The sequence below is a fragment of the Anticarsia gemmatalis genome, chromosome 26, assembly GCF_050436995.1.
Source record: "Anticarsia gemmatalis isolate Benzon Research Colony breed Stoneville strain chromosome 26, ilAntGemm2 primary, whole genome shotgun sequence".
Classification (NCBI taxonomy): Eukaryota; Metazoa; Arthropoda; class Insecta; order Lepidoptera; family Erebidae; genus Anticarsia; species Anticarsia gemmatalis.
This window is the reverse complement of record NC_134770.1, coordinates 575479-602172: the sequence shown is the minus strand read 5'-3', so window position 1 is coordinate 602172 and position 26694 is coordinate 575479. Positions and strand designations below refer to the sequence as shown.

Genomic DNA, 26694 nt, shown 5'->3' with positions numbered 1-26694 from the left:
GATCGACGTCATATCGTAAGCGTCCTTGCGCACCGCACGCCGTATGATTTTACAATACTATTGCATTTCTCATGATAACGACAAGGTCGACACACCTGTGCATCGACTATATTCCGTGTATTCTATGTATTTAATGTATTCGGTGTATTTACCGGTATAATTAGTTTTGTATTTGGGGTAATTGCGAGGAAAAGGTAGGTATTTATCCTTGATTGAGTTGACTTTTGATGTAGTGATTATAATATACATAAATATTGTGTTGTTATAGTAAATGTGAACTTGATTAGATAATCAGTATCTTTTTTGAAGTACTTAGTTTTTCGTTCGTGTATGTTGTTTATGAAGCTGCATTCCTTTAAAGCAACGTCAAATGGACGAGACTTCTTTGATATTTTGGGTCATTTTTTTAGGTGTTAGTATATGAAATTTCAAATTTTGAAAGTTTGCAAGTTTCTGACACTAAAAAATAAGTCATTTGCTTGTGAGCATTGTCATGTTTATTCAGTTAGTGTTCAAGCCTATTGAGGGATCCGTAACGGAGTGGATAAGGTTGTAGCCACTACTAATGATTCTGGAGACCGTGGGTTTGATTCCCACACAAATTGTTAAATCCACAAACAGTCATTTCGGGTTCTGCGTCGTGTCCATTGCTTTTTTGTTTTGTAAAAGTCCTTGCAATACATTCAAAATATCTCCAGCAAAAAAATTAATTAACTCAAAACGAATACTATCTATTGTTTTTATATTTTATATATCGCCTTTCACCTACAACATATCGTAACAGTGAAACAACTCATGTTTGTTTTAATTACAGTAGCACACGACACAATATGTTTACTACAACTACGACACTACATAATAATATGTAGTATGTATGTATGTATGTTTAATAAACCGTGTCTCATAACAATTAGACAGACAGTCGGTGAATGATCTTGAAATGGATTGCTTGTTGCCGTGTACGATAGTTTTTACGAATAATTTTTTTTATTAAAGAATTGTCGCCTTTGAACTTTTTCAACCCGGTTTTTACAGAAGAAAATGGGAATTAATTCGGTAATGATTTTTATTAGTGTAATTGTTACTTTCGATGTGTTAGCTATCTATCTGTTCGGCCTATTTTTCAACAGTTAGGTATCTCCAGTGTCTAGTAAGTTGGTAAGGATGTAGTAAGATCTTGTTTTGCGGTGATGAAAATATGATCACGGCAAAATCGACGTAAAAGAGATTAAAACTCAAATCTGATAGATTTCGTCGCTGTGTCTTTTTTATTATTTCTAAGAGTTGTATCCTCTTGACTGCACTAAGTAAGGGTTTTGACAAAAATCTCCTTCTTTTATTTTTACCCACAAGTCTTTCATTCTCAAGACAATAGACTAGACAGACAATAGACAATGCGGTATTTTACAATTTCATGAAGTATTTTCAATCTATAAATATATATGTTTATAGAAAGTAGTATAGTAGTACAAGTGGTGTAAGCACGCGACCTTTACCGGTTGTTGTTTGCACAGGTGCGCGTGCGCAGCGCTGAAGGATCCCGCTTGAGACCTTATGTCGTATTGTGATGTTATACGGAAATGGGATATTTTGTTTGTTTGGTTTTTAGTTTAGTCTAGGTATTATTCCTAGTTCTTTAGGTAATTTGGACGTATATAAACCAATTAATATTGTAGTAGGTCATTATTGAACGGTATTGTATGAACTGTTTAAGTCTCTGCAATGGTTTTTACGTCATCCAGCCCTTTCGAAATTTGGTTGCACGAGGATTGGTTCTCGTAAAATACGCAACTTTAGTTAAGTAATTCAATTTTTGTCCATTTTATGGCAATATTCCTACTCCTTCCGTCTCCACTTAAGGCTTATCTCTTTATTTATTTGTTTCGACTGAAGTCTTTTCTGTGGTTAGCAACACGCTCATGATATAAAGAATTTCTCCAATTAATTACAATTACATTAACATATTTCTTGTATATTTCCAGCCTGAGAAACAACGACAACTAGAAGTATCGAAGGTTCACACGGTGCGGCTCATGTTGGAGAAGGAACAGAAGTTTATCAGAGATTTACGAAGTAAATATTGACTTATTTATATTAGTACTCAGTACTTACTTATATTGAAAATCAATTCCTTCATTACTGTATTGTTTATAGATTTATGCTACTTTAAAAAAATGGCCCATGGAAAGCTGGATTGTGGCCGAGAGTGTTTATGATTCAATTCCGGGAGGGAACGGATATAATTATTTTTAAGGTCTTTTAAGAATTTACCCATCTAAGGCTTTGTGTTTACCACCTTCTATAAAATTCAATCTTTACCTTCAAAACGACAATATTTTATTTTGTTTCCAATAATTTAATTCGTAATCGTTTTTTGCAATGCAACCCAATTGCGAGGCATTCAAGCATAAGACTCAAAAATACTCAAATCAAACTAACACCCCACCTTACAACTTCCAGATGAAATCTCTAAAGTGCCAGACGTTCGCAAACAAGCCGAGCTACAATCAGCTGAGCAGCGATGCTCCAAGCTCCAACACGAAATAGACACCATCATGGCCGGCCAGGTAATATCTACCTTATACCCATACATATAACGTCTATTTTCCATCACACCACCATAGACGAGCCTCACTCAACTGTTTGATACTGTATTGCAGCCATTTTTTTTACGTATTTTTGATTTCATTTTTTGTATCTCACTGTATTTTTTTATATTCTATGTGTTGTGGGTACGTTTGCGGATAGGATTGTTGTATAAAGTATGATAATTTTGAATGAATAAATAGACTTTTAGAATAAATGAATTCTCAATGAATCTCTTTATGTGGGTGTTATTATTGTCAATAAAAAATTCTGACTGCATTTTTCTGCTATGTTTTCTTCAGAAATGGTCATAGAGTTGATAATTTTGATCGATAGATGGCGTTAAAGTAACATTTCTCTCGTAGATTCTTATAGGTAATGAAATATGGAATAGTATGGATCAGATAATAATAACCCTTTATATGAAATTTACTTGCATTTAACACACGATTCTTATCAGATGTTCTTAGGTGGTCTTTAAAACAGTACTTTTTATAAATGTTTAATTCAAACCTTGCCTCAAAACAATTACCACATCAAAATTTAATAGCCAATAAACAAAATTAGCTTGAATTTCTAATCAATCAACAATGAACTTCATTAGCTATTCACTGCGTGTTCCGTAAGGGCTGTATAAATTGTCTCTAGCATAACTACGCGTTGTACACGACACGGAGTTACTATGCTCTAAATAGCGGAGTCATTTCGTTTTACTGCTGACATTTGAATTGATGGCTTTAATATGCAACTTAGATATGCAAATAACTGTATTTCGTATTGATTTATTGAAGCTGTATTGAGTTAATTCATGAACAGGATAACTAATTATCGCTTATGGACTGTTTAGTAACGTGTGTCGTTAAGTTAAGGACTTCTAGTTTTATCCTATAATGTTAAGGTGTTTTATTGTGACAATTAAGTTAACTTTGATATTAAAACATACCATATACTTCTCTTCCTTCTTTTGCAATATCATCATCATTTCTATATCTATCATATTTTAAAGATCCGATATTAAAGAAATTTCCTAGATTGTATAATTTTGAATCGTTAAAGCTTAAAATTTCAATTTAATTAAATAATTATTATTGAGAGCTTAATTCAATCTTTTAGGTTTCCTTTCGATAGATCACATTTAACTGAGAATTCACTAATGTTTTAAAAGACATGCTTTATACAGAATCGCGTCCGCAAGTGTAATAGATGAGGCGAAAGTGATTTGTCCATTATGTATTAAACATTAATATTGTCCCATGTAACAAAGCGATGGTACATCTCTTATTTTGAAATTATTCAACTTTTACTGTCAGATACTTAAATTGTATTTTTTATTAGTTTGAGAATATGAGTGTTTGGATATTCAGGTTCACTTTTAGTGTTAGCATAATTCAAATCTGATAATACTACTATATTTTGGTCTGCTGTCTTATTAAGGTTTTAATTAAAAGATGTTGGGCTTGTGCTTTAAACTCCTAGACCATAGATTTTAAATCCATAGCAGCGATCGTATTTACTGTAATGAGATTTCTGTGCCTTATTTTTGAGGTCACCACTGATTTTAAGGAAAGACAATAATATATTCCAATGTTTAAGTTTATCTTTTATCTATGTTGCTATTCTGATCCTGTGATAATAAACGTCACCATCAATTGTGAAGACTAGAATTAGAATATCCACGCACACAATATTCAGCAAATATTATAACGCAAAAGTTGAATAATTCCGCTAAGAGATGTCGCCACACTAACACGTCTAATACTGGGACTCGTCGGGCGTTGTGTACCGTTCGCTTATATGCATGCTTGTCTATATCATATAATATTATTATATATGTGTTTTATATAAGTGTCGTGTTTTGTCACCCATCTATATGTCCAGTTTTATAGTGGTAACGTTTTTTGAGATATTTTTTTTATACATTTTTGTATAAATACTAATTGGATTTTTACCTTTTTTATATTTTGGCGTTCGTTTTTCTAGATATGTGATCTTATTGTTGTAAATAAGGAGGTCAATTTTTGATCCGATAGGTAAATTTGAATGTCGTTGGACGCTCTTACATAAAATATTCGGGCATCATCGTCTTCGAGTAGCTGCATTCTGCTAAGTTGATGTTTTCACACATTTACACTGAATATAATGTTCTACACTCCGGCTTCTTCAATAATAAATAATTGTCAACACATAAAAATATTCCACTATTTTAAAATCTATACACAAATCTGTTGAAAATAAAAACGCATCTAAGCATTTTAGGAAAACTAAAATTCTTCGATTTTCAATACACGATTAGTTATTGTATAATGTTATATTGTCTACGGCAGTTTAGCCGCGGTATGCATATTAGCAGACGGCACTGAACGTGTACCGACGCGAGCTTTCGTCTCTATGGTAACGGTCTTGTACAAACACAACAACTCACAGTACTTCGCTCACCTGTGCATAGATTATAGTGTAGGGTTCGTAGGGAGAGTTTACTGAACTAATTTTAATATTATTTGTTGATAATGCTGCCTATGTGTATTTTAGATTGTTCTTGTATGATGAGATAAACTTCAACAAGTAAATTTTTTTAATAAATATACGTCGTGAAACATTCGAAAATTGATAAAATCCTGTCATTTTTTCAATAAACAAATTGTACATATTTGAATTGTTAATGATAGTGCCAGATGATTTTTTTTTACTTTATTCTTTGTTATATAGAAGATATTAAGATTAGTTCAGTAAACAATCGATATACACATGTAAATTATCAAAAAAGCAGCCGTATCGTATTTATTTGGCATCTACGACACACTCGTACGCGCGCCACTGGTATGTGCACAAAGCAATGTCCCGCTTGCCTGGCAGCCGTCGACGCCGCGGCTGGCGGCGCGCAAGGCGCAGGACAAGGCGTCGTCGCCGGCGCCCAACACGGGCTTCCTGAGCGGCCTGCCGCGCTCGCTGTCCAACCTCACGGGCCAGAGCCTGCGCAACCTGCGCCACGCGCGCAGCAAGGAGCCCGCGCCGCCGCTCGTGCGCCAGAACTCCGACGACGGCGGCAAGCGCCACAACCACACCGTGCCGCTCGTGCCCACCACGTGCCTCGACAACGTCACGCCCCCGCCGCTCCCGCCGCGATCTATCGAGAGACCGAAACGCAACCCGCTCAGTCCTCCGCCGATGAATCCGCTAGCGATGGCCAAGCCGTCGTCGTCGCCGGGCCACAAGTACTACGGCCGGTATTACGAGGAGGAAGCGAGACAGTTCCGTCGGTCCTCTCACTCGCTGGACGGGGAGTTGGAGGGCCCGCAGCCGAACTCCATCGCGATGCAGATGAGCTATCCGCTTGTTAATGCACCGCCGCCGCCACTGCAGGTAACGTGATATGAATTGAGGTTGTGGAACAATCAAACTATGTATTATTTTTGGTATTTTTGCCCTGAAAAGTCTAAAAATATTGAAGTTAAATGTACTATTTAATTTTTTATAAAGTTAATTTGTATATACGAGCAATGATTAAGCTTGATTGATGTATTACATAAAAATTGTAAGGTTCAAAATGTAATTCAACGTAGGGTAGTTCGAAAAAATGTTGTTCCCAAACCTCATTTCGTAAAAGGTGAAGGTTTTTACACAGAAAACTTTTGTCTAGTAAAGCTGTATTACTTTCTGCGTATTTTTATTATTTCTTTTGATATTATTTACTTGGCTCATGCTTTCTACTTTGACGCTTGGATGTTTAAACACGTAATTTTTATACCTCTCGATGTATTAAAATAAGATTGTTATAAATGCAGGTAAAGTAAAATATATATATATAAATAAGGTCCTATAATTACATAATATTTGTACATAGAAAATGGCTATTTACTTTTGATAAGACTTTATTAAGAAACGTTTTCTATGGACAATATTGAAAGTGATTGCTATAAATATGATTTTGGGTTTATTTGTAATGTTTTAGCTATTGTAAAGAATATAGTAAGGAAGGAAAGAGACAGCAGATACAATATTATGCTCTATCCTTTTCTCTCTTACTGTTACAAAACGGGACAAAACACAATATCTTAAACATTACTTTTAAAATGTTTTATAAGTGATTGTTATAAATATCATCATGAATTCTATGTTTTTGTTAAATGCATAAGCATTTATATGTTATAACATTTCAAATCGTGACTAACAATATGTTCATATTAAAATTACAGCCTAACTAATTGAGATCTGTAACTTTTAACAAAATATCATTATTTATGAGATTTCTAATTTCATGCTATTAATTTTTATATTTATTTATTTCAATACTTTTATAAGATATTGAGGTTTGTTGATTCAATGTATAAGTATAGACTTTATTCATGTATTATTTGGTTATTTTTCGTTAATTAGTGAGGCTGCAAACAAAAAGAATGTACAAAAGTTCTTTTAGGTTTATTCATGGTGGCTCTGCCTGCGGTGAAGTTTACAGCTTGAAATACAATTGTAATAAATAGGTAGTTATAATTCTTCCTTAATCTCGAGTTTTGAATGTCGAGGCTCGATTGCCGAGTATCGAGAATCGACTAACGACTATCGACTATCGACTATCGAGTATCGAGTATCGAGTATCGAGTATCGACTATCAAGTATCGAGTCTCAAGTTGTGGATTCATGTCTTGATTTCTATTCTTATTAAATAACTAAAAGAACTTGAGTACATTATTATGATGGTTTATAAAGATGATTAACGTTATGTTCGTATGTGTACAGACTGACAATAGAACCGGGGTTCCCGTGCTGCACATGAGGAGTCGATCTTCTCCTGAACAGTTGGACCACGACTTGACGAGATGTGAGTATTATGGATACTTTTCGTTTTTAAATATATTGAGAGTGTGATAGTTATTTTTGAATGTTTAAACTATTACACAAAGAGGAGAGAAGTGGGTCTTACATTTACTTTACATTAAAAAACGAAAATGTCATATAATTTCCTTAAAATGACCCGATTTCAAAGAAAACGATGGACATGATTATTGAATAAACAATAAAAAAAAACTACCTAATTATGAATACATTATTTTTTGTTGGAGACATTATTTTCTATAACTATGATTTAACCTCATTTGTACGTGGTAATGATGTTATAAAAGACAAACCTTCGTATGACATAACATATACGGTTGCAGATTTATAGAGTTGTGAAAGTGTGCTATACTGAAAGAGCCTATCCTTTTAGATCAGGGGCTCCCAACCTTTTCTTAGTCGGGGACCATTTTTATATTATTGATGTTAGTAGTAGAGATCACTATATAAGTATATTGAAAATAAAGTGTAATAATTATCCTGAAAATTTAAAATCATTTGCGGACCATATTTTGACTTTCACGGACCACTGCTTGGGAACCACCGGTTTAGATTAACAACATTTGTTTTTTTATATTTCCATATTTTAATGATTGTAAATGTACTTTTCCAGCAGCGTACCCTCCGTCCCCCGCTATCCACCCCCCGGGCGCGGTGGGCACGGCGGTGGTGGGTCCGCTGGCGGCGAGTGTGTGCTCGGCGCTGCACAAGGACTGGGCCGACCGCGACACGCCGCCGCCCGGCACGCCGCCGCCGCCCTACCATACTAATACACAGGTACATGTCATCATTTATTCATCTAAATTTTCTAAATACTGAAAATAATGTCCTCCTAGCTACAGCGGCTAGTTTAAACTAGCTAACTGTGTAAAACTTTGTTTATAATGTTCAAAACTGACTGACTGTTTAGAGATTAGGTGCTGGTCAACTGGTTGCACCACTGGGTCTTTCTCCTCAATTTCGTAAAGAAAAACAAAACACTAAGTAAACTTTAAGTCCTATCCTTGTTAGCACAAATATGTTATTGTAAACTTGAAATATTTTTTTGTTTTTTCAGCCATGTTCAGATCCTCAAAGGGCCATCATATCTATGGAAGAAGATGACTCACCAGCATCTGTAAGTAAAAAAAATAAAAATATAATACCTAATCTTTGACCGTTTTAAAATAACACGTTAGTAAACTGTTACTCTAACTTTACTGTTGTATTTTGCAGGACAACTCGACATATTCCAGTTTGTTCTCGAACCTTCGCTCGGTGCGCGAGTCTAAAGCGAGAACAGCTGTACTGCTCAATTGGTTGCTCGGAGAGAGAAGGTACGTGAAACACAGTTATAATATTCTATGCCTTATGCCTTATCAATATTCTATGTAACAAATCATGGTAACATATTATTTTAGCCTATTTTTTTACAAGAAATTTGATTAAGAGCATCAGCTTTGGGTCCATTGGAAAAAACTACCACTTCTCCTCGATCGTTCAATTGGTAAATCATTCGACTTAGTGTCCGTTACCCTGTGTCTACATTCTGTTTATTTCCTACTATGACAACCTGCGTTCGAGTTGTTCGACGACACCGATTCTCTTAGACAGTATTATATGTTTTTTGTATTGTTATATGTTTCCATACTATACAATAGTTTTTTGGTGTTAATTGTGTAGATGCGCGTGCGCGTGCCTGCTGCTGGTGCTGACGGACGGGTACCGCGGCGCCAGCAACGTGCAGTCCCACACGCTGCGCCGCTGGGCCTACGAAATACACTCCACCTTCTTAGTGCCCAACGCGGTATGGACCATACTTCCTTTATTATGTACTTACCTGTAGCGGATCGCTACATGCAGCGACATCTACCGGGACCAGCGCACAACCAAAAACCACGCGCAGTTTGACTGACGTCACAAGTCCTGAATCGCGCTATCGAAGTTTGCACTGCAATTGACTATATATACAAGTTCCCGACAACAACAGTCGGGCAGCCTAGGCCCACCAGGCATGATCACCTCGCCTGGTCGGAGGATCCTCCCTTTGTGTTGGAGGAACATGATAACCTCGTTTCTCCACATACTTATAACAAAACAAATGTAGTGGTATCTATTTAACCTAGATTTCGTCGATAATATTGATAGTCCCATGTAATAAGGGGGAGCCTTTTGTTATATTTGCGGGCACGCTACCAACCTGCGGGATACTATTGAGGAAAATCCGAGACTTTGGACTTTCTCCAATAGAAATTGGATAAACAAACAATCAATAGTACTTTTATTAATACGGGAATCGCTTGGACCAAAATATTGTATTAAAACTAAGTAATAATTGTGTTGCTTTTTAATTTTACAGGCACTACAGTTGAGTGGAGTCGACGAGAACATGGCTAATGAAATCGAACATGTTTTAGTTAATGGTAAATATTGCAATAATTCTTATTTTTTATGTTTAAATACACCTGAAACATAAGATATTTTATTAAGAACAATTTTATTTAGGCATCTTTTTGTTTAGTTATTTACTTTTCACTATTATTTAACTATTTAAACCGAGTTATATAAAGAGAATGAAGTAGCAAAGAGTTCTTTTGCTCTTTCAATCAGTTATAATGCAAAGTTTCATTAAAGGACCATGATATGGTCTTTAATGGTCAACCTGATCAATGTGAGGTTCAAGTGTCTAGTTATATTGCGGGAAGAGATTTGTACTTAACAATAAACCAGTATGAAGTCACAGATTTTTCATGACAATATAATTATTGTTTAGAATACGAAAAGGAAGAGTTGCTCCGCAATGTGTTCCGCAAGGCTCGGCAGAAGGCGAAGGACGAGCTGAGCCAGCAGCTCACGGAGTTCCAGGTCAAGCGGCAGGTGGGGCTCGGCACGCTGTACGGGCCCGAGGATGCCGTCATCGACAAGTGCGACGTGGACAAGGCGCAGGTATGGGAGTTAAAATATGTGATTAAAAGTGAAGATTTAATTCGTTTTTATGAGGTAATAAATTAGGATAATTTTGATTTTACATACAGTAAATCTCGGTTAAAAGTTAAGTTTTATGAGTTGGCTGAGTTTTAAGTTGTGAATTTTGAGGTCTATGTTTTGATTTTTATTTGATAGTGTTTATTGTTATATTTTTCTTATACTGCGTTAGGTATATGTATGAACGTTATCTAAACATTTTGTTAAAGTACATCAATATATGATTTTTTTAAATTAATGAGTGACTGATTGATAAACAATGTATAGTTGAAATTATTGGGTGTAGAAAGTTGAAATTTCTTAGGAAGTGAAGAAGAGTATTATAGGTTCTTTGGAAATATCACTTTGAAGGGGGTGAAATTCTACGTATTAATATAATAATATCTGGTATACGTTCGCTGTCGTGTACGTCCATCTTTTTAAAAGTTAATCCATTGTCCGTGGTCCGCAGGAGCTGGTGGTGGTGGAGCAGCTGATGTGCGGGCAGCTGCGCGCCGTGTCGCGCGGGGCTCCGGCGGCGTGCGGCGCCGACGCGCACGGGGGACACGGCGACACGCACCACACGCTGCTGGCCGCGCTCATCGCTGCTGCGCTGTGTCTGCACTGCAGGTATATACGTACTATATCGTACTACTACCCACCTGTAACGATGCCCCGGGTTAATATGTATTGATTCACTATCTTATTGTTAAGCTGTCAATCAGGTTCCTGTGGCCAGTTGGCGCATCATAAAACATACACATTATACGATTGGTCACTTCGAAAATTGATATTAGCCCTTATAAACAAACTAAATAACCGGTTTTGTTGCTCTAACTTCAAGTTCATGGTTTATACACATTGTGTAATAAAGATCATAAATAAACATCCCATTTGTAAAATCTAATTATATCCTTACATCCAATAGCAATAACAAAAAAATACCAAAAACCGTTTATCTACACTACCTATCACACCTATGTCCGACCGCCCGCGACTCACGCAATTTCTCTTACACATTATTGTCTTCTAGCTTCTACTTCAACAATCAACCAAACTTTCTCAACCACAATCTGTTATTATTTGAATAAACCAACAAATATTCAACTTTACTTAACTATAATTAACACAAATCTAATTTAAACATATTTACACAAATCATAAACATTGTGTATTTGTAATAGTGATTCCCCTAACCACAATGCACTGATATAAAAACATATTGGACTTTTCCAATTTTAACAACAAATAGGACAATAACTTAAATTATAATAAGATGTAGATATCATTATTTTAATTAAGTAAAACTTAAACTACTTTTATATATATTTATATCTAGTCAATGTAACTGTTTTAAATATATTACACACTTTTGTAGCCCGATCGTAGGGATATTATATAATAATAAAATAAGCTATGTCTATTACATAGGACTAACATTGTTAATGGTAAAACGCGGATATATTTTAATACAACTCTGCCTACACTATATCATATAACAAACGTCATAATATATAATATAAGTCACAACAGACCTACAATCCCAAGTTTATAACACAATAATAATTAAATACAACATTTTCCTGTCACATTTCCTGAATTATTTTTAGTATAGTGTTCGTCGCGGGCCTAATAACAATGGTTAGTGTAGAGATAAGTGATATAGAAGCGTTGGAAGTTAGGCGGCGGTGGTGGCAGTCGCCAAAGACGAATAAATCTAAAAAGAAATTAAAAATTAACAAGTGAGTGGAACATATTTGTAAAAATATAGTAATTTTCCATTGCAAATGAAGTGTTCTGTTCATAATCGTGGTAAATGTTCAGTAAATGGGTTTGTTAGTGTGTTAAATAACTTTTGGTAGAAATATTGTATAGATGTACGTTTAGTGATATTTGAGTTGAGCGTCTTCATGTTATAAGTCGGTCCCAGTTGTTGTCAAAGATAACAGTTGTTAAGCTATGACAGAAGTTTTTGCGTGATTTGAACGACTTTGAGGTTGACCATGTATATCATCAGTATATAGGGGGTATAATCCTACGTGAATGGTCTAGGTTATAGGTACTAAGTAACACGAATTTTGTCGTAGTAATATGTGTATTAAAAATAATTATCTATTGGTATAATGGTAGAGGAAAATATCGTGATGAAACCTTTCATACTTGATAGGTTTTGCTTTTTATCTAATGGGGAAACCCATGCATAGCTGTGGGACAGTTACACTATTATTTTAGTCATTCAACCTTTATATTTGTAAAAATGTTGAGTATTAAATACTTTATTAGGAAAACATACGTCAAACGTGTTTTGTTTTAACCATAAAACCATTGACGTAAGTAAAGTTATTTGTGTGAATGCAAGTTCTAAGTATTATAATGCATTAGTAATCAATGTAATGTTTTGTTCGATTTATGCATTACATTTGACACGTGTCTTTGGGTGGAAATATTAGTCGTGTTTTTTGAGATATGCTTATAAAAGTTTTTGCGGTTTGTACACGAATGCTTATATTGGTCATAGTCCGCCCAAATCCGATGTCCGTTGTAGGTAAAAATGTCGGTTAACATATAAGGTATCGTAACCTTTAAAATTCTCATCGCCTTATAGTCGTTCGAATAGATCGTTTACGGTTTGTTTAGCAATTTATTTTTACTTTATAAATCATTTTATTTTTTTTAATAAATCATTTTTATAAGCAGTTTAAAAGTTTTTTGTCGAAAATCTACGACTATTATCTATAAGATTGTTTATATGCAGAGAGTGCGTGTAGGTGATTTAATAACTGGCGCCGGTATCGATCTTGACCATAATACTAAGCATTCATAGTAGTTTTTCAGATATAAATGTTCTTAACCAGGAATGTAGCGTATTCTGTAATTTCATAAATGAAGATTTCCGCCGTGCTACTTTTTCCTGAAAAAGCAAAAATAGGCAATGTTCAAAGTCGGTTTTCTAGTTTCAGCAGCAGTGTGTATTGTAGTGACTCGTAAGTGTTATAAACAGCACAATGCACATATAGTTATTATTATATAATTATTGAGATGAAGTCATAATGCATACCAAAATATCTTGCTAGGAAGTATATAATAATGCAAGGAAAATATTATGTTTTATATGAAGTACTTAATATATTGTTTAAATTATTATTATTTATGTAATGTCTATTCATGATTTAGTTATTACAAGAATAAACTATTATGTTGTAACTAGTGAGATGTTGTTGCATAATTTGTTACATAAGAAATATAATATTGTTATCATATATTTATACGTTTAGAAATAACACTGCAGTTGTATACCAACTCATAAGAAATAAAAAAAAAATACTTTCATAATATATGGTAAATAAAAATTATTTATCAATAAAATCACTTAAATCTGCCCAAATTACTTTCAAGTTACTTTAAATCAATACCAAAATAATAAAATCCTATCAATTCACACATCTGACTACATTATCCAACGTTACTTTCTTCTTTGATCGTTACCAATTCAAATTATTTCAGTCACATGAATGCTCTCAATATTCTTAGATGAATGGCATTTTTTGTAACTCATTACTGTCCCACTGCTGGGCAAGGGTCTCCTCCAAAACGAGGGGGAGCCACGCTGGCCAAGTGCGGGTTGGCACTAATATGAATGTTTTTATATTCTCAGGCCCGCGTCAGTAGCGGCGGCAGTGGGCGGGTCGCGGGCGTCGTTCCTGCAACGCGACAAGTTGTACAAGCAGAGGGTTAAGCAGATCACTAAACAACACCAACAACCTGTAAGTATCAATAAAAACTTTGACATTTATATTATGAGATTAAAGTTTAATATTTTAATGTTCACAAAACTACCAAAATGAGCCTTCCCGATCGCATCCAGAGGTGCCTACGGCTTAAAGTATTAGTTCTACACTATATCTCAAGCATTTGAAATTTCGAGCTTTTGAGATTTCCTTTCTAGACATTTCATACCATCGCAGAATAAATTTAATGTAGTATGCTTGTCAAAGTCTTGGGTTCGCCAGTTGATTTCGTATCATGAAATATTTCAACACACCACTAATCATATTCTACTAAACCATGTCTACTTAATATACAAGAATAAATTCAACCATGAGCTCTTAAATGATATTTATTTACTGTAGTTAATACAACTTATTCGTTTGTCCACAGTTCGTAGTCCGCGGCCACCACTTACAGCTGCAAGCGCTGACGTCGGTGGGTCACTGCCATCACTGCGAGCACATCATCTGGGGCCTGGCGCCTCAGGCCTACGTCTGTGCAGGTACCTACTGAAATATATCACTAGAATATCGAGTATGAAAATATATTCATATCTACTTAAGGTATAAATTATGTCTTTTGATGTTTTCTGTTGCGCGTTGGTGGTGTGTATAGCCCCACGTAGGTCTAGGGTTCAAATCCCGAGTTGATTGAAAGTATTGATCCTGTCTGAGTTTTCAGTGACTGTTTAGAGTGTACGTAAACATTGGCCACACACATATGCCACCATAAACGACTCTTGCGGATTTATTATGAAACTTAACAAGAACGAAAGCAATTATCTAGCACAGCACTTGGGATTACTATATATAAGAATTAATATCCACAAATTGAGTGAATAAAAATATTGAAAACTAAATATTTCTTATATTTTTCGTACAGACTGTAAGCTACGTGTTCACCGCAGCTGCGCCCGCTCCGTCGAGGAGGGCTGTTGTTTAGACGGCGAACATCACAACAACAGAATATCGAGGTTCATCCACGAACGTATACATAGCAACCAACCTAACAGTGAGTTTATACATACATACATTATTAATAGTCTTATGTATAAAACTGTCATGTCATAATTTTCGTAACCGCACTCCTCCGAAACGGCTTGACTGATTCTCATAAAAATCTGTGAGCATATTGAGTAGGTCTGAGAATCGCCCTACGTCTTTTTTTTCATACCTCTTAGTGATAAGGGTAGTCCCCCATTAACATTTCTTATATTTAGACATTTTTTAATAGTTATTTTCATACATTTTATATGGCAAAACAACGTTTGCCGGGCTAGCTAGAAGTTATTTAATAACCACATTATATGCCTAATTATTATAATACAAAAGTCTGTCTGATTGCGCTTAGCTCCAAGAGTACTGAAGGAATTATCGTGCGGTTTTTGCGAGTAGACAGAGTAATTCATGAGAGCCTTAACGTACAATTTATTAAAATGTTGTGGCAATGACGTAAAGGTCAGCAAGAGAAATATCTACTGGGTTACAAAATAAAGTTCCTCTATCTATATACTATAAACCCAGAAACTACGTAACAGGATTTAAAGAGACAGAGTGATTCATTAGGAAGGTTTTTATATATTATACGATTTATTCTAAGTCTAGTAATGTTTGTTGCAGATATGGATTCAAACGACAAGAAATCGAGGAAGGCGTCAAGCACGGGACACTTTCTCAACAGTGAGTACATAACTTATACTTATAAAATACATTGAAGTGCAGTAACAACACGTAAAATAAATCTCTGAACCAGTGCGATTCCATTTTATGTTCTGTGACGTCATTCCAATTTTGCATACATTTTTGGAAAATAATCTTGTTTTATGGTAATGGCCCAGTTTTTTTTATAATCGGCCATAATAATAATCAAAAAATATTCTATGAATTATACTTACTTATTACTTACTAAACGTTATTTTGTTATAACAGTGGAACGAAGTTTTCGCAAAACTGAAGACGAACCGCCGTGGGATCAGACTTTGACACCTCCTGTTATAGGTAAGTCTTTTTATACAACACTATTTACAGGTTTTACGTCTGGTCTGGTTTTATTGTGAACACAATGATTTTAACGTACTTTGTTCGTTTAGCAGGTGTTGTTTAGGTAATTTGTCTAGACAACTACTTCGTTTTCTATCTATCGTAGCATTGTATTGTATTATTTTTTTGTCACACGGGACCAATTAGTAACCGCTGTGTGGTATGCTGAATCTGACATTATGCATTTGACCGATCCTTTAGTCAAATTCCGTTATTATATGTCAAGTGACATGAGCGTATACGTAAAAAGTTTACGTGCACGTGTACGTTCGATAACTTTAGTACGTATTATACCGTACAACGGATACAAGAATAATCGCAGAACCTTAAATACGTGTTCTTGACTTGACTTGATGAATGACTTCAATTTAAAAGTTATAATTCTCTATAACATTTTAAATATGAGACCTCATCAGTACAATATTTGAAGTTAATCATCTATTACACAAACGATTATACAACAGTAATGATTACATACGTTCATTGACATACAGTCGCGTGCTATGTATTGTATAATGTGTATATAACAGCTGTTTATATATCGTTGATTTACTACGACTGCGTGTGATTGATACTTGCTGTGTGTGTTTGTGATTGTGATGAAGTGTTTTGATGCTTGATTGGGTTAAGTAAAAAATGTGTGAATTTGTAGTGTGTGAGTAAAGTGTCTATGTATACACTCGGGGGTATTTTAATATACAGTTATGTGAATGCCTTATATTATAGGATCAGGGAACCTTAATTATTAAATTTCTTTTATATCGAAAAAATACTAAGTTCTGTATAATAGCTACAAACTGAAATAAAAAACTGCTTGAATGAATACACATCAAGGAACTAAAATATACGTTTTATAACCCAGATTACCGGAAGGTACCTTACTGGAGCCCTCCATGTGCCCTATCCCTCTCTTCTTCGCATTGAAAATGTTCAAACAGCCATTCAAATCAAAACATTTTATTACATAAACTGGCACTATAAACCTACCCTTTCAAGTGCCAATTAATTATTCAAAACAAATCAAAACGCTTCCAGTTTCACTGACCAACGTACCTTGAACCCTCACTAACGTTTCACTAGTACTGTATCAAAGTGGTCGAGAGCTCCGTATACACTGGTCGTTGTTGTTTCACGTAATTGTGAATGAATTTATTATTGGACCATTGCGATGCCCAAGACAGATGAGTTTGGTAGTAAAGATTTGTTCAATTTTGTTTGGTTATAATATCGGAAAACGTGTAATGAAGTCCTGGGTTTGAATTTGGCGAAGTCTTTAATAGTAGTTACTTACCCGTGTGGGTCCTTCCTCGCGTGTTTTTGACGCGGTAAAAACTTTATCTATATTATTTAGTTATAACAACGGAAACATGTAACGAAGTCCTAGGTTTGATTGGAATTCGGTCATGTTTTAAGTAGTACTTGCACTTAGGTACAACTTTTTTTTCTAAAACTCTGGCGTTTAACTATCCTTCATTGGCCTTTTCATGAAAATACATAAACCCTAAAAGCCGTGAAACCTTAACTTATTGGCTGACAGACCTTTGCATTTATTCTATATACTCTGCATTAGTATCGATTCCTAATAAGGAACTTGTCGGTAACTAGTAGTCGGGCCTATTTCTTGGAACTAAAAGAAAACTTCGGGTAATACCCATTTACATCTATATATCTATATTTTTATATAAAAGTAAGTTGTGAATAAAATTTAAACTTTTTAGCTCAGTATCCGATAATATCTTATTGTATAACTTAACGCACTACTTTTTTATCTTCACTTTAGACCTAGACATAATAAACATTCGTTCTTGACCCCTGCATTCGATAAAACAATGTATATACAGTTTTAAATAACCGCGAGTTATATTCGCGTGTGCTATCAACAATTATACAATCATTATGAACTTGTATTTGTGTGAAGGTAAATTAATACATATTAGTAGGAGATTTGCATAAATGATCTAATAACGCAAAAACGATGATGAAAATATTGGTATTTCTATTATATCGATAACCCTTAAATAGTATTACATCGAGAGATATCTGCGAGAAAAGAATACTATGGAATAAGAGCGAGCCTATTGCCATGTGCGGGGCACGTTATCCAAATTCAATTTTAAGAAATTAAATAAATTGAAATAGAAAAATAAGAAAACACGTTATCCAAATTAAGAAAAACAATAGCACTTAGTCTAACCTGGACATCCAACCTGGAACTTCGTGAGCAGTCGGATCTACTACTGGTCGCTCTATAGTCTCTATAGAGCGAGAGTCATGATTTCCATGAAATTGTAAACGGACTAATGAAAAACAGTTTACACAATCTCTTCTAACTTATTTCTTCCTATTCAAATTCATACTCCTGAGTATGAAGTTTTCTAATTGTCAAATATCCAAATTAAATTAATATGTTTTCTAATACAAATAGGTCATAAAACAGTACGTTCGTTTCTGGCCTTCCACGATTTCAAAATACTCTTTTTTTTCCTCCCAACCCCATCCAAATAACAAAATACACGCGTAATTATCCAAGCTCAAAACAAAACGAGCCCACTCTAAAACGAATAGGCGTCAAGTTCAAAACTTGGCATTGCGTTTGACACAAACAATCGCGTCTGCTTCCATCCCCTCTGAAACTGAAAGCTCCCGAGTATAGACCGCGTGCTCGCGACGGTCGGACGTTTCAGGCCGCGCGGTATATTCGTGTTTCATAATTCCCGCGAGTTTTCAAATTGAAACTGGTAAATTTTCGAACGAATTGAGTTAAAAATTCAATAAAATTATTGTATTTTCGGCAATTTGTTGTTGCATTTTTTTATTTCAATTAAATATTCGTGTTAAATTATTGTTTAAATTCATTAAATTTAATTGAAAATTGTTTATTTTTGTAGTGAATTTAATTTTCGAAATATTATTAATTTCGATTAAATTACGATCGAAAATTCCTATTTTGAAATACCTCCGAACTTTTTTCGTTTCGAACTTGTAACTAGTGTAAAAAAGTGTAATTTATCTGTGTTGTGTTTTAGTGTCAAGTGCGAATTTTAAGTTTTATATTGTGGTCATATTTGGATGTTTAGTGTATTGGTAAGATAGCGGTAATGTTTATATACGAATGTTCTGATAAATTTGAGGTTATGTGGATTTTATCTTACGAATGTTGATCGGGAGGTCAACAATGCGATTATTTCGTGAAGCGTGTTTATTTACGTCTTTCTTAAGATTTTGAATTTTAATAACTATTTATACTTACCTACTTACCTAGTATCGATTTTCAAGTAAAATCATCATCATGAAATTTAATTATCATTTTTAAGTCGATTTTTTATGACACTTTTTTACCAAAAATATTTCAAATTATGTTTTCCAAGATTACATACATATATTGACCTACTATTCTTTGATACAATATTATCCTGGAAAACACTTTTATTAACATGGTCGTACTTAGTCGTACTTATCGTAAAAAGACTGCAGTAAAAACATTATTTTTACTGAAATCTGCAGAAAAAAAGCAATGCCTATAAAGTACCTAAACCTTTCAATTTCCCGTCAATTTTCACTCACAATCCAAACTCAATTTCCAAACTAATATGAAACTATTTGAACTTATTACTGTACAACTAGGCCATTAAAACATTAGCTGGATAACTTTGTAAACTGTCCCTAGAGGCCTGTTTATGTAGGCTAACACGTTTAGTTAAAAGCTTTCACTGATTTTGGGAGTAGTGAAGTAACTATTTTAAATTTGCGTGGTTGGACTAAACAGCAGGTTTGATTCGTAGGCTGGGAATGTTTGTCACAGTGCTCCTAGTTTTGATTCTCAGTCTGGTAAAGTAATTTTATACTGTTGCATTGTGATAGTATTCATTTTGTTACATAAAATTGCACCATTTTGGATTTGAGTACCAATTATCGTGTAATCCAGAAATGAAGTTATCAATCAATTACAATCATGGTTTGTGTTTTAAAATTGTATGTACCTATAATATGCATCTTCGTTAAGTCTCTGGTTACATAAGAAGTATTTATAAAGCCAGAGTCTCTAATAAAGAAGATGTTTATAGTAGATGGTATTCTCTGTCAAGACATTAGCGAACTTTACTCAATCCAGTATTATGTTTCAAAATGGTCGTAAATTTGCTGCTTATATTATACACTTTATGTACAATTAGCTATATCTAATTCTGCATCTTCGTCTATCCTTTCTGGCAAAACAGCTGTAAACTAATAATTTCAGGGTTAAAGTCAACTACCAAGAGTTTAGTAATACTAAATTACCACGTATTGACATCAAACTAAACATGAAACAGGTACAATATCATTCAAGTATTAAATTGGAACAAGTAAATAGTGCTATTTGTCTTACAATTGTATAAATAAATATGTAAATACATTGTTTAGTTGTTATGTGGGAGTTGATATACCACTGTTGTGTTAGGAATAGAAGTAACTAGCTGACTCGCGCAACTTGGCTTGCGTCACACAAGAGAGAATGGGTAAAAAAAATCCCCGTTTTTGTAACATTTTTTAATGGTACTCTGCTCCTATTTGTCGTAGCATGATTGTATATAGCCTATAGCCTTCCTTGATAAATGGGCTATCTAACACTGAAATAATTTTTAAAATCGGACTCGTAGTTCCTGAGATTAGCGCGTTCAAACAAACAAACAAATAAACAAACTCTTCAGCTTTATAATATTAGCATAGATGTGTTGTAGTTGATTGGTATACAGCTTTGGTTTCTCGGTTGAGTAAATTGGCAAGTAATTATGTTCTAACTCTCTGTCCTATACTTGGACTGTTGCAAACACGTGGATCAAAAGAAACATAGGACTGTGACTGTATGGGCAAGAGTGTCCGATGAAATAATATGACGTAGTTCGCATGTTTATAATCGTCGAAGTATAGTAGTAAGCTATTGAGGTATAGAAAAATGAAATCAGTAGCGCATCTTTCATTATATTAGGAAATACATTATTTCGATAGTTGAAGGTTTACCTTTTAGTATTCGGGATTAACGAAACAAACATTATTATGTTAATAGTTAACTACACTTGTAGTTATTTCATAATACACAAGAAAGGAGTTGTTAATAGCATGAGAGAAATCTAGACTATCTAAACTCTATAGTTTAGATAGTCTAGATTTCTCTCATGCTTCTTTCCTTAACATGCTATATATAATAGTAATGTCTACTACATAATACGTTATGTAAATTGCTCTAAATCTAAACTAGTCTGCACAGTTTCTAAGACCGACGTAAAAAGAAGCCATCCAAACTGACAGTTTAATTAATACGCCAGCGTTTTTATAACGACAGATTAGTGAAGTAAATGGATATATAAACGGTATTCCACATTATACTGCGGTGTCGTGACGATTAAACGTTTGTGACGTACAGTCGTAGCACCAGGTATACGGTGCTACGACTTGTAAACTTGCTACGATGCTTTTAGTAGGCTGTTAAACTACGGCGTAGCAGTGCTTGACATTTCTTTGTATTTGTTACAAACTAGTTTTTTTATACGAAGTCTGAACTGAAAACTTTCTATGATTGTCAGCTGCATACTATTTTAGTATTCTCACAATTATTAATTTCTATAGCTATTTTTTATGAGAAGTGGTTATTACAAATGAATAATATAATTCTAAATGATTTTCTATTTGTACTAATATTATAAAGCTGAAGAGTTTGTTTGTTTGAACGCGCTAATCTCGAGAACTGCTGGTCCGATTTGAAAAATTCTTTCAGTGTTAGATAGCTTATTTATCGAGGAAGGCTATAGGCTATATAACATCACGCTACGGTCATTAGGAGCGGAGTAGGAACGAAAATGTTACAAAAACGGGAAAAAATTTGACTCATTCTCTTAGGTGACGCAAGCGAAGTTGCGCGGGTCAGCTAGTGGACAAATGTACAATATGCTATTTTCACTGTACATCTATTTTTTTAATCCTCATAGACTTCCGCTTCATTCTCTAATATTGTCTACGTATGTTTTTCCCCGACTTCTGACTGCGGTGCCGCGACCCCTTGTCTGGCGTCACCCTACTAGGGAGGGAGGTAGGGAAATTGTGGCGTATTATCGTAAGCGGTTTGATTGACTTCCGCTATTTCCCAGATAGATATAACCACTGGTAATATCGGTAGTACTTTACTTTATTGGTGGATTACGTTGACTGTTTATTTGTATGTGTGGTTTGTAAATGAGCGGCTTTTTATGTTAGTGCTTTGATTTGTTTTATAGTATACACTGTTAAATCTAGATGCATAGAATATGGTTGAAAAACTGATAGGCAGAGACCAGAGAACTGGTTGTAATTTAGATCGGTAGCATTGTAATTTAAGTAAACGTATTAGTGAATTTAAGAGACGCACACGGAGTTTAGCTAATTTACTTTATTGCCTAGTTTTTAATCATCAGAGATGGTTTTCCACGTAATTTATGGATATTTTAAAACGATTTTTTCAAAGAACCCGAAGTGGATTTACTGAAGCTGATGGTTATATTAAGCCCGTCGTAAGCTTGTTTAAATAAGCAACGCCAGAAATATCAATGAATGCAACCGGCTTCGAGCGGTGAGCACCTGTGTATCTTATCTAAATTCATCATGTATTCCATTTAGATAATAATTGATTTGTTACACAACTCATGAGCAGGGAATCGCTCCGAAAACGGTTGTAGCTACATATTAGCGCAACGATTTTGGTTCATTTATTACTGATCTATACTTCTATACTAATATTATAAAGCTGAAGAGTTTGTTTGTTTGTTTGTTTGTTTGTTTGAACGCGCCTATCTCGGGAACTACTGGTCCGATTTGAAAAACTCATTCAGTGTTGGATAGCCTGTTTATCGAGGAAGGCTATAGGCTATATATCATCACGCTACGACCAATAGGAGCAGAGTACCATTGAAAAATGTTACAAAAACGGGGACAATTTTGACCCATTCTCTCTTATGTGACGCAAGCGAAGTTGCGCGGGTCAGCTAGTAGTAATATATTCGTGATTTACAGTTAGTTTTTCAAAAACTTCATTTCCCCGACTAGTGTAGTAGTTTTATCGATAACTTTATAATATGAACTGTCTTTGAGTCAGTCAAAATTCTGGGCTGTTATGAGATCGGTAACGTGTATGGATGGCAGGCTCGCGCATTACTACATGAGACCTTTATATTGGGATTTCATACATATGTTATTCAGTAATTTTCTTGCTTTTCATTTTTAAAATTAGATAATATAGTACAGAATTTTCTAACCAATAGTCCGCAATAATCGTTTAATTCAATGCTATCACCCTAATCAAAGATCGAAACTATAAAACAAGCTCAAAGTATCAAAACCAATTCCTATACAAAAACTTTCTCTCCTCAAGCACTTTCCACATTTTAAAACTAGTGGAAAGACGAGAATATCGACCAAGTCTCTCCCATGGTGTGTGCTATACATAGTGTAGTTATAGCCAGGGATAGGACGGCCTCCCATATTGAACCACTGCATTGTGACGCAGTAACGTTTATGTATACACCGCTTATTAATGTAGGCTGTGGCTTTTTAGTTTAATATGTTAATGGATGATGAGTGAAATTATATGGTTTTTGTTATTGAAAAGTTTGCTCGTTTTATTCTGGATGGCTAGTTTTGTATGTGTATACCCATAGATTAGAGATGACACTTTTAAGCATAAAACATACTTAAGATTATGAGATATATGTTAAAATCTAGTTCACATATATCACAAAATGAAAGAGTAATTACCACGAAAAATAAGCTTTTCTTTTCGCGAGTCTGGTCACTAAAACTATACCATTATAGTAAAATTTTTGTGCTGAAATCATCCAAGTAGACCGTCCAGGTCTCTTCATACAAATCCAACTTAAGCACATAATATGTGTGAAGTTTTCTTCCCAACTACTAAAATAGTGTATAAAAATCAATAAACAGTAACTATAATAAAACATAAGTCAATACAAACACTTACTAAAAATAATGTTGACCTTTAAGCGCTCATGTAAAATGTGACACATTGATGACCTGATATCGAACCACATGACCTTGACTTGTGCGTCCGCCGGAAGGAATTCACTGGATATTATGTTTATTATATTGTATTAATATTAAAATTGTATATTTATGAGCCACGCTTTGAATGACAAATCATTATTTTTGATATTTTTGGTACTAATATCGAGCCCCGATTTTGACCAATATAGCTACATCATTATATGCGTTCTGAGAGTATTTCCAAAGAAACTACCTTACTAACGAAAAAAGCTCAGTTACAAAACGTATCGCAAATACAAGATTTCTTTAAACTGAAGCATATTTCAGCGTTATGTTCAATATGAAAGTAGATTCGCAGTTTAAGAAGGGACAATTTATGAGGTAAATAGGAAAGTGGGGAAATTTTGCACGATTGAAAGTTTAATTGTAACGAGATCCTAACAACTTTTAAGACGTTAATTGGTTGAATATTAGGAGGAGCTCGTGGCTTAAAGAACAACAGCCGCGCGGATCGATCTCTGAGGTTAAACCATGCTTGACGAGGTTGATTTGTGGATGGGTGACCATCTTATACATATCGAGTTCCTCCGTGTTTCGGAAGGCACGTTAAATTGTGGGTCCCGGCTGTCGTTTTGGAAGATCTTTGACAGTCGTTAACAGTAGTCAGAAGCTTGAAAGTCTGACAACCAGTGTTACCGAAGGGTATCGTGTTATCCCAGGTAACTGGGTTGCGGAGGTCAGATAGGCAGTCGCTCCATGTAAAACACTGATACTCAGCTGCATCCGGTGAGACTGGAAGCCGACTCCAACATAGCTTGGAAGAAAGGCTAAGCTGATAATTATAATAATTGGTTGAATATTAGTAAATTCTATTTATAGAGGACTCACACCGACAACGACAAGGCCCTCATTCACAAGACCCCATACCATAAATATGAATGTTCCCATCAATTGTATGCGAACTACTAGAGACTACTTGATGCCAATTGACAATTCACTTCTATTTATTCTAACAAGGTGTGAGATCACCTATCAATGGAATTTAAAACGAGTAATATTGTATAGATGCCTATAATAATACTCAACAGAGCCCATTTTAACAGTGGGTAGAAATGGACTGAATAGATAGATAGATTTAAATTGTTGTGCGGACATTCACGTTTCGTAGTATTTCGAATGTAGAATTGAATAAGAATGTCTAATAAATTATATGATAGACTTTCCTCGTGGTACTTGTGTATGAATTTAGTAAAAAACCCCATTATTTTTATAAATTATTGGTTTGAATGATCTAAGACTAAAAATAACGGGCTTCAACAAATGGCTTTACGCATATTTCCTTTATATTCAAATATGTATATAACTGTGTATGATAATGTTTCAAACTTTCATACGACATTTTTTAAAATAAATAATAAAATTCGTTGTGAAATATTTGTTTCCGTTTGTAAAATTTCGTAAAAACAGAATATTTTGTTGCTAAAATAAAAGCTTTTTCAGTTGGCATTGCGACCTTTTCAATTAACGACACAGCCTTGTTTATATTTTATTTAATCCTTTCGAAAACTCGACTACATCCATATAGCTTAATTAATAAAAAATATGTAAAAGACGAAACATAAATCAACTACAAAAAACATTCAATATACATTACTCTTTTTCCGTCAGTGCTCAAACGATGCCATCGATCAAACCACGCAATGTGTACTAATGAAATAGTTTCCGTCGTGACATTGCTACCCTTGCGGTCAAGGTCACACCGTGACGGTAAACAAAACGATGGGATCTTTACTAAGATAGTAAAGAGATATTATTTTATAGTTCTGTTTTGAATTCGTGTCGCGTTTTGTCGCTTTTTATTGGTCTGTTCGTATTTATAGAGTTTCTTAGGATAAAGTTACGTTTTAGTATTCATGTTTAGCAAAAAATATAAGTATTGGAAAGATTTTTTCTGGTTATACCTTCTTAACTAGTGGTAAAATTAATAAATTGTAACTTTGATAGTCCTAAGTATATAAGGTTCTATGTTTTAATTTAACCACAATTTAACCACCTACGCCGAAACAACAGGCAATCCAAGACAAAATGTTTATTCCCCTTACTATTAAATACGATACTAATGAGGTATTATTCTATTTAATTATATTGATAACTTATACATACGACTGTCTTCTTCTATATTGCGATTCTATCTATTACAAGTTAGCATTTCTTTTTCCGATGGTTCATTATTTTCGCCTAAATTAAAACTGTTCTCATCTACAGAATTCCTCATCGACATTTAAATAAGTACAAACAGAAATTCCATTTACACGTCATGTAAGACAATCCTTTATTAACTGGAAAGCGCCCCTATACGCCAAGTTACCCCGACACCCGAGATGTATTAACTTCTTGTTGGACTTGCGTAACTGCCAACCGTCACATTGTTGTATTTGTATTAGAGAATACACGAATGTTTACGATATATACGACGAATTGATGGTGAAGTTTTATTTACTTTTGTTTGATTTTACTCTTT

General features: G+C 34.5%; 1 protein-coding gene across 5 annotated transcripts in view; it reads left to right on the top strand.

Moving 5' to 3' along the window:
- RhoGEF2 (Rho guanine nucleotide exchange factor 2) overlaps positions 1 to 26694 on the top strand; it is a 243736-nt gene that overhangs the window by 49417 nt on the left and 167625 nt on the right. For 2 of the 5 annotated variants that reach the window (XM_076131553.1, XM_076131551.1), the window contains exons 5-20: positions 1983 to 2073; positions 2461 to 2567; positions 5440 to 5946; positions 7321 to 7402; positions 8030 to 8193; positions 8474 to 8533; positions 8632 to 8732; positions 9079 to 9202; positions 9755 to 9818; positions 10169 to 10341; positions 10832 to 10989; positions 14015 to 14123; positions 14518 to 14629; positions 15010 to 15138; positions 15747 to 15806; positions 16056 to 16124. In XM_076131553.1, coding sequence (XP_075987668.1) covers positions 1983 to 2073; positions 2461 to 2567; positions 5440 to 5946; positions 7321 to 7402; positions 8030 to 8193; positions 8474 to 8533; positions 8632 to 8732; positions 9079 to 9202; positions 9755 to 9818; positions 10169 to 10341; positions 10832 to 10989; positions 14015 to 14123; positions 14518 to 14629; positions 15010 to 15138; positions 15747 to 15806; positions 16056 to 16124 — 2110 coding nt within the window. The remainder of the gene's footprint in view (positions 1 to 1982; positions 2074 to 2460; positions 2568 to 5439; positions 5947 to 7320; positions 7403 to 8029; positions 8194 to 8473; positions 8534 to 8631; positions 8733 to 9078; positions 9203 to 9754; positions 9819 to 10168; positions 10342 to 10831; positions 10990 to 14014; positions 14124 to 14517; positions 14630 to 15009; positions 15139 to 15746; positions 15807 to 16055; positions 16125 to 26694) is intronic. The other 3 variants (XM_076131552.1, XM_076131555.1, XM_076131554.1) reach the window with 3 other exon arrangements.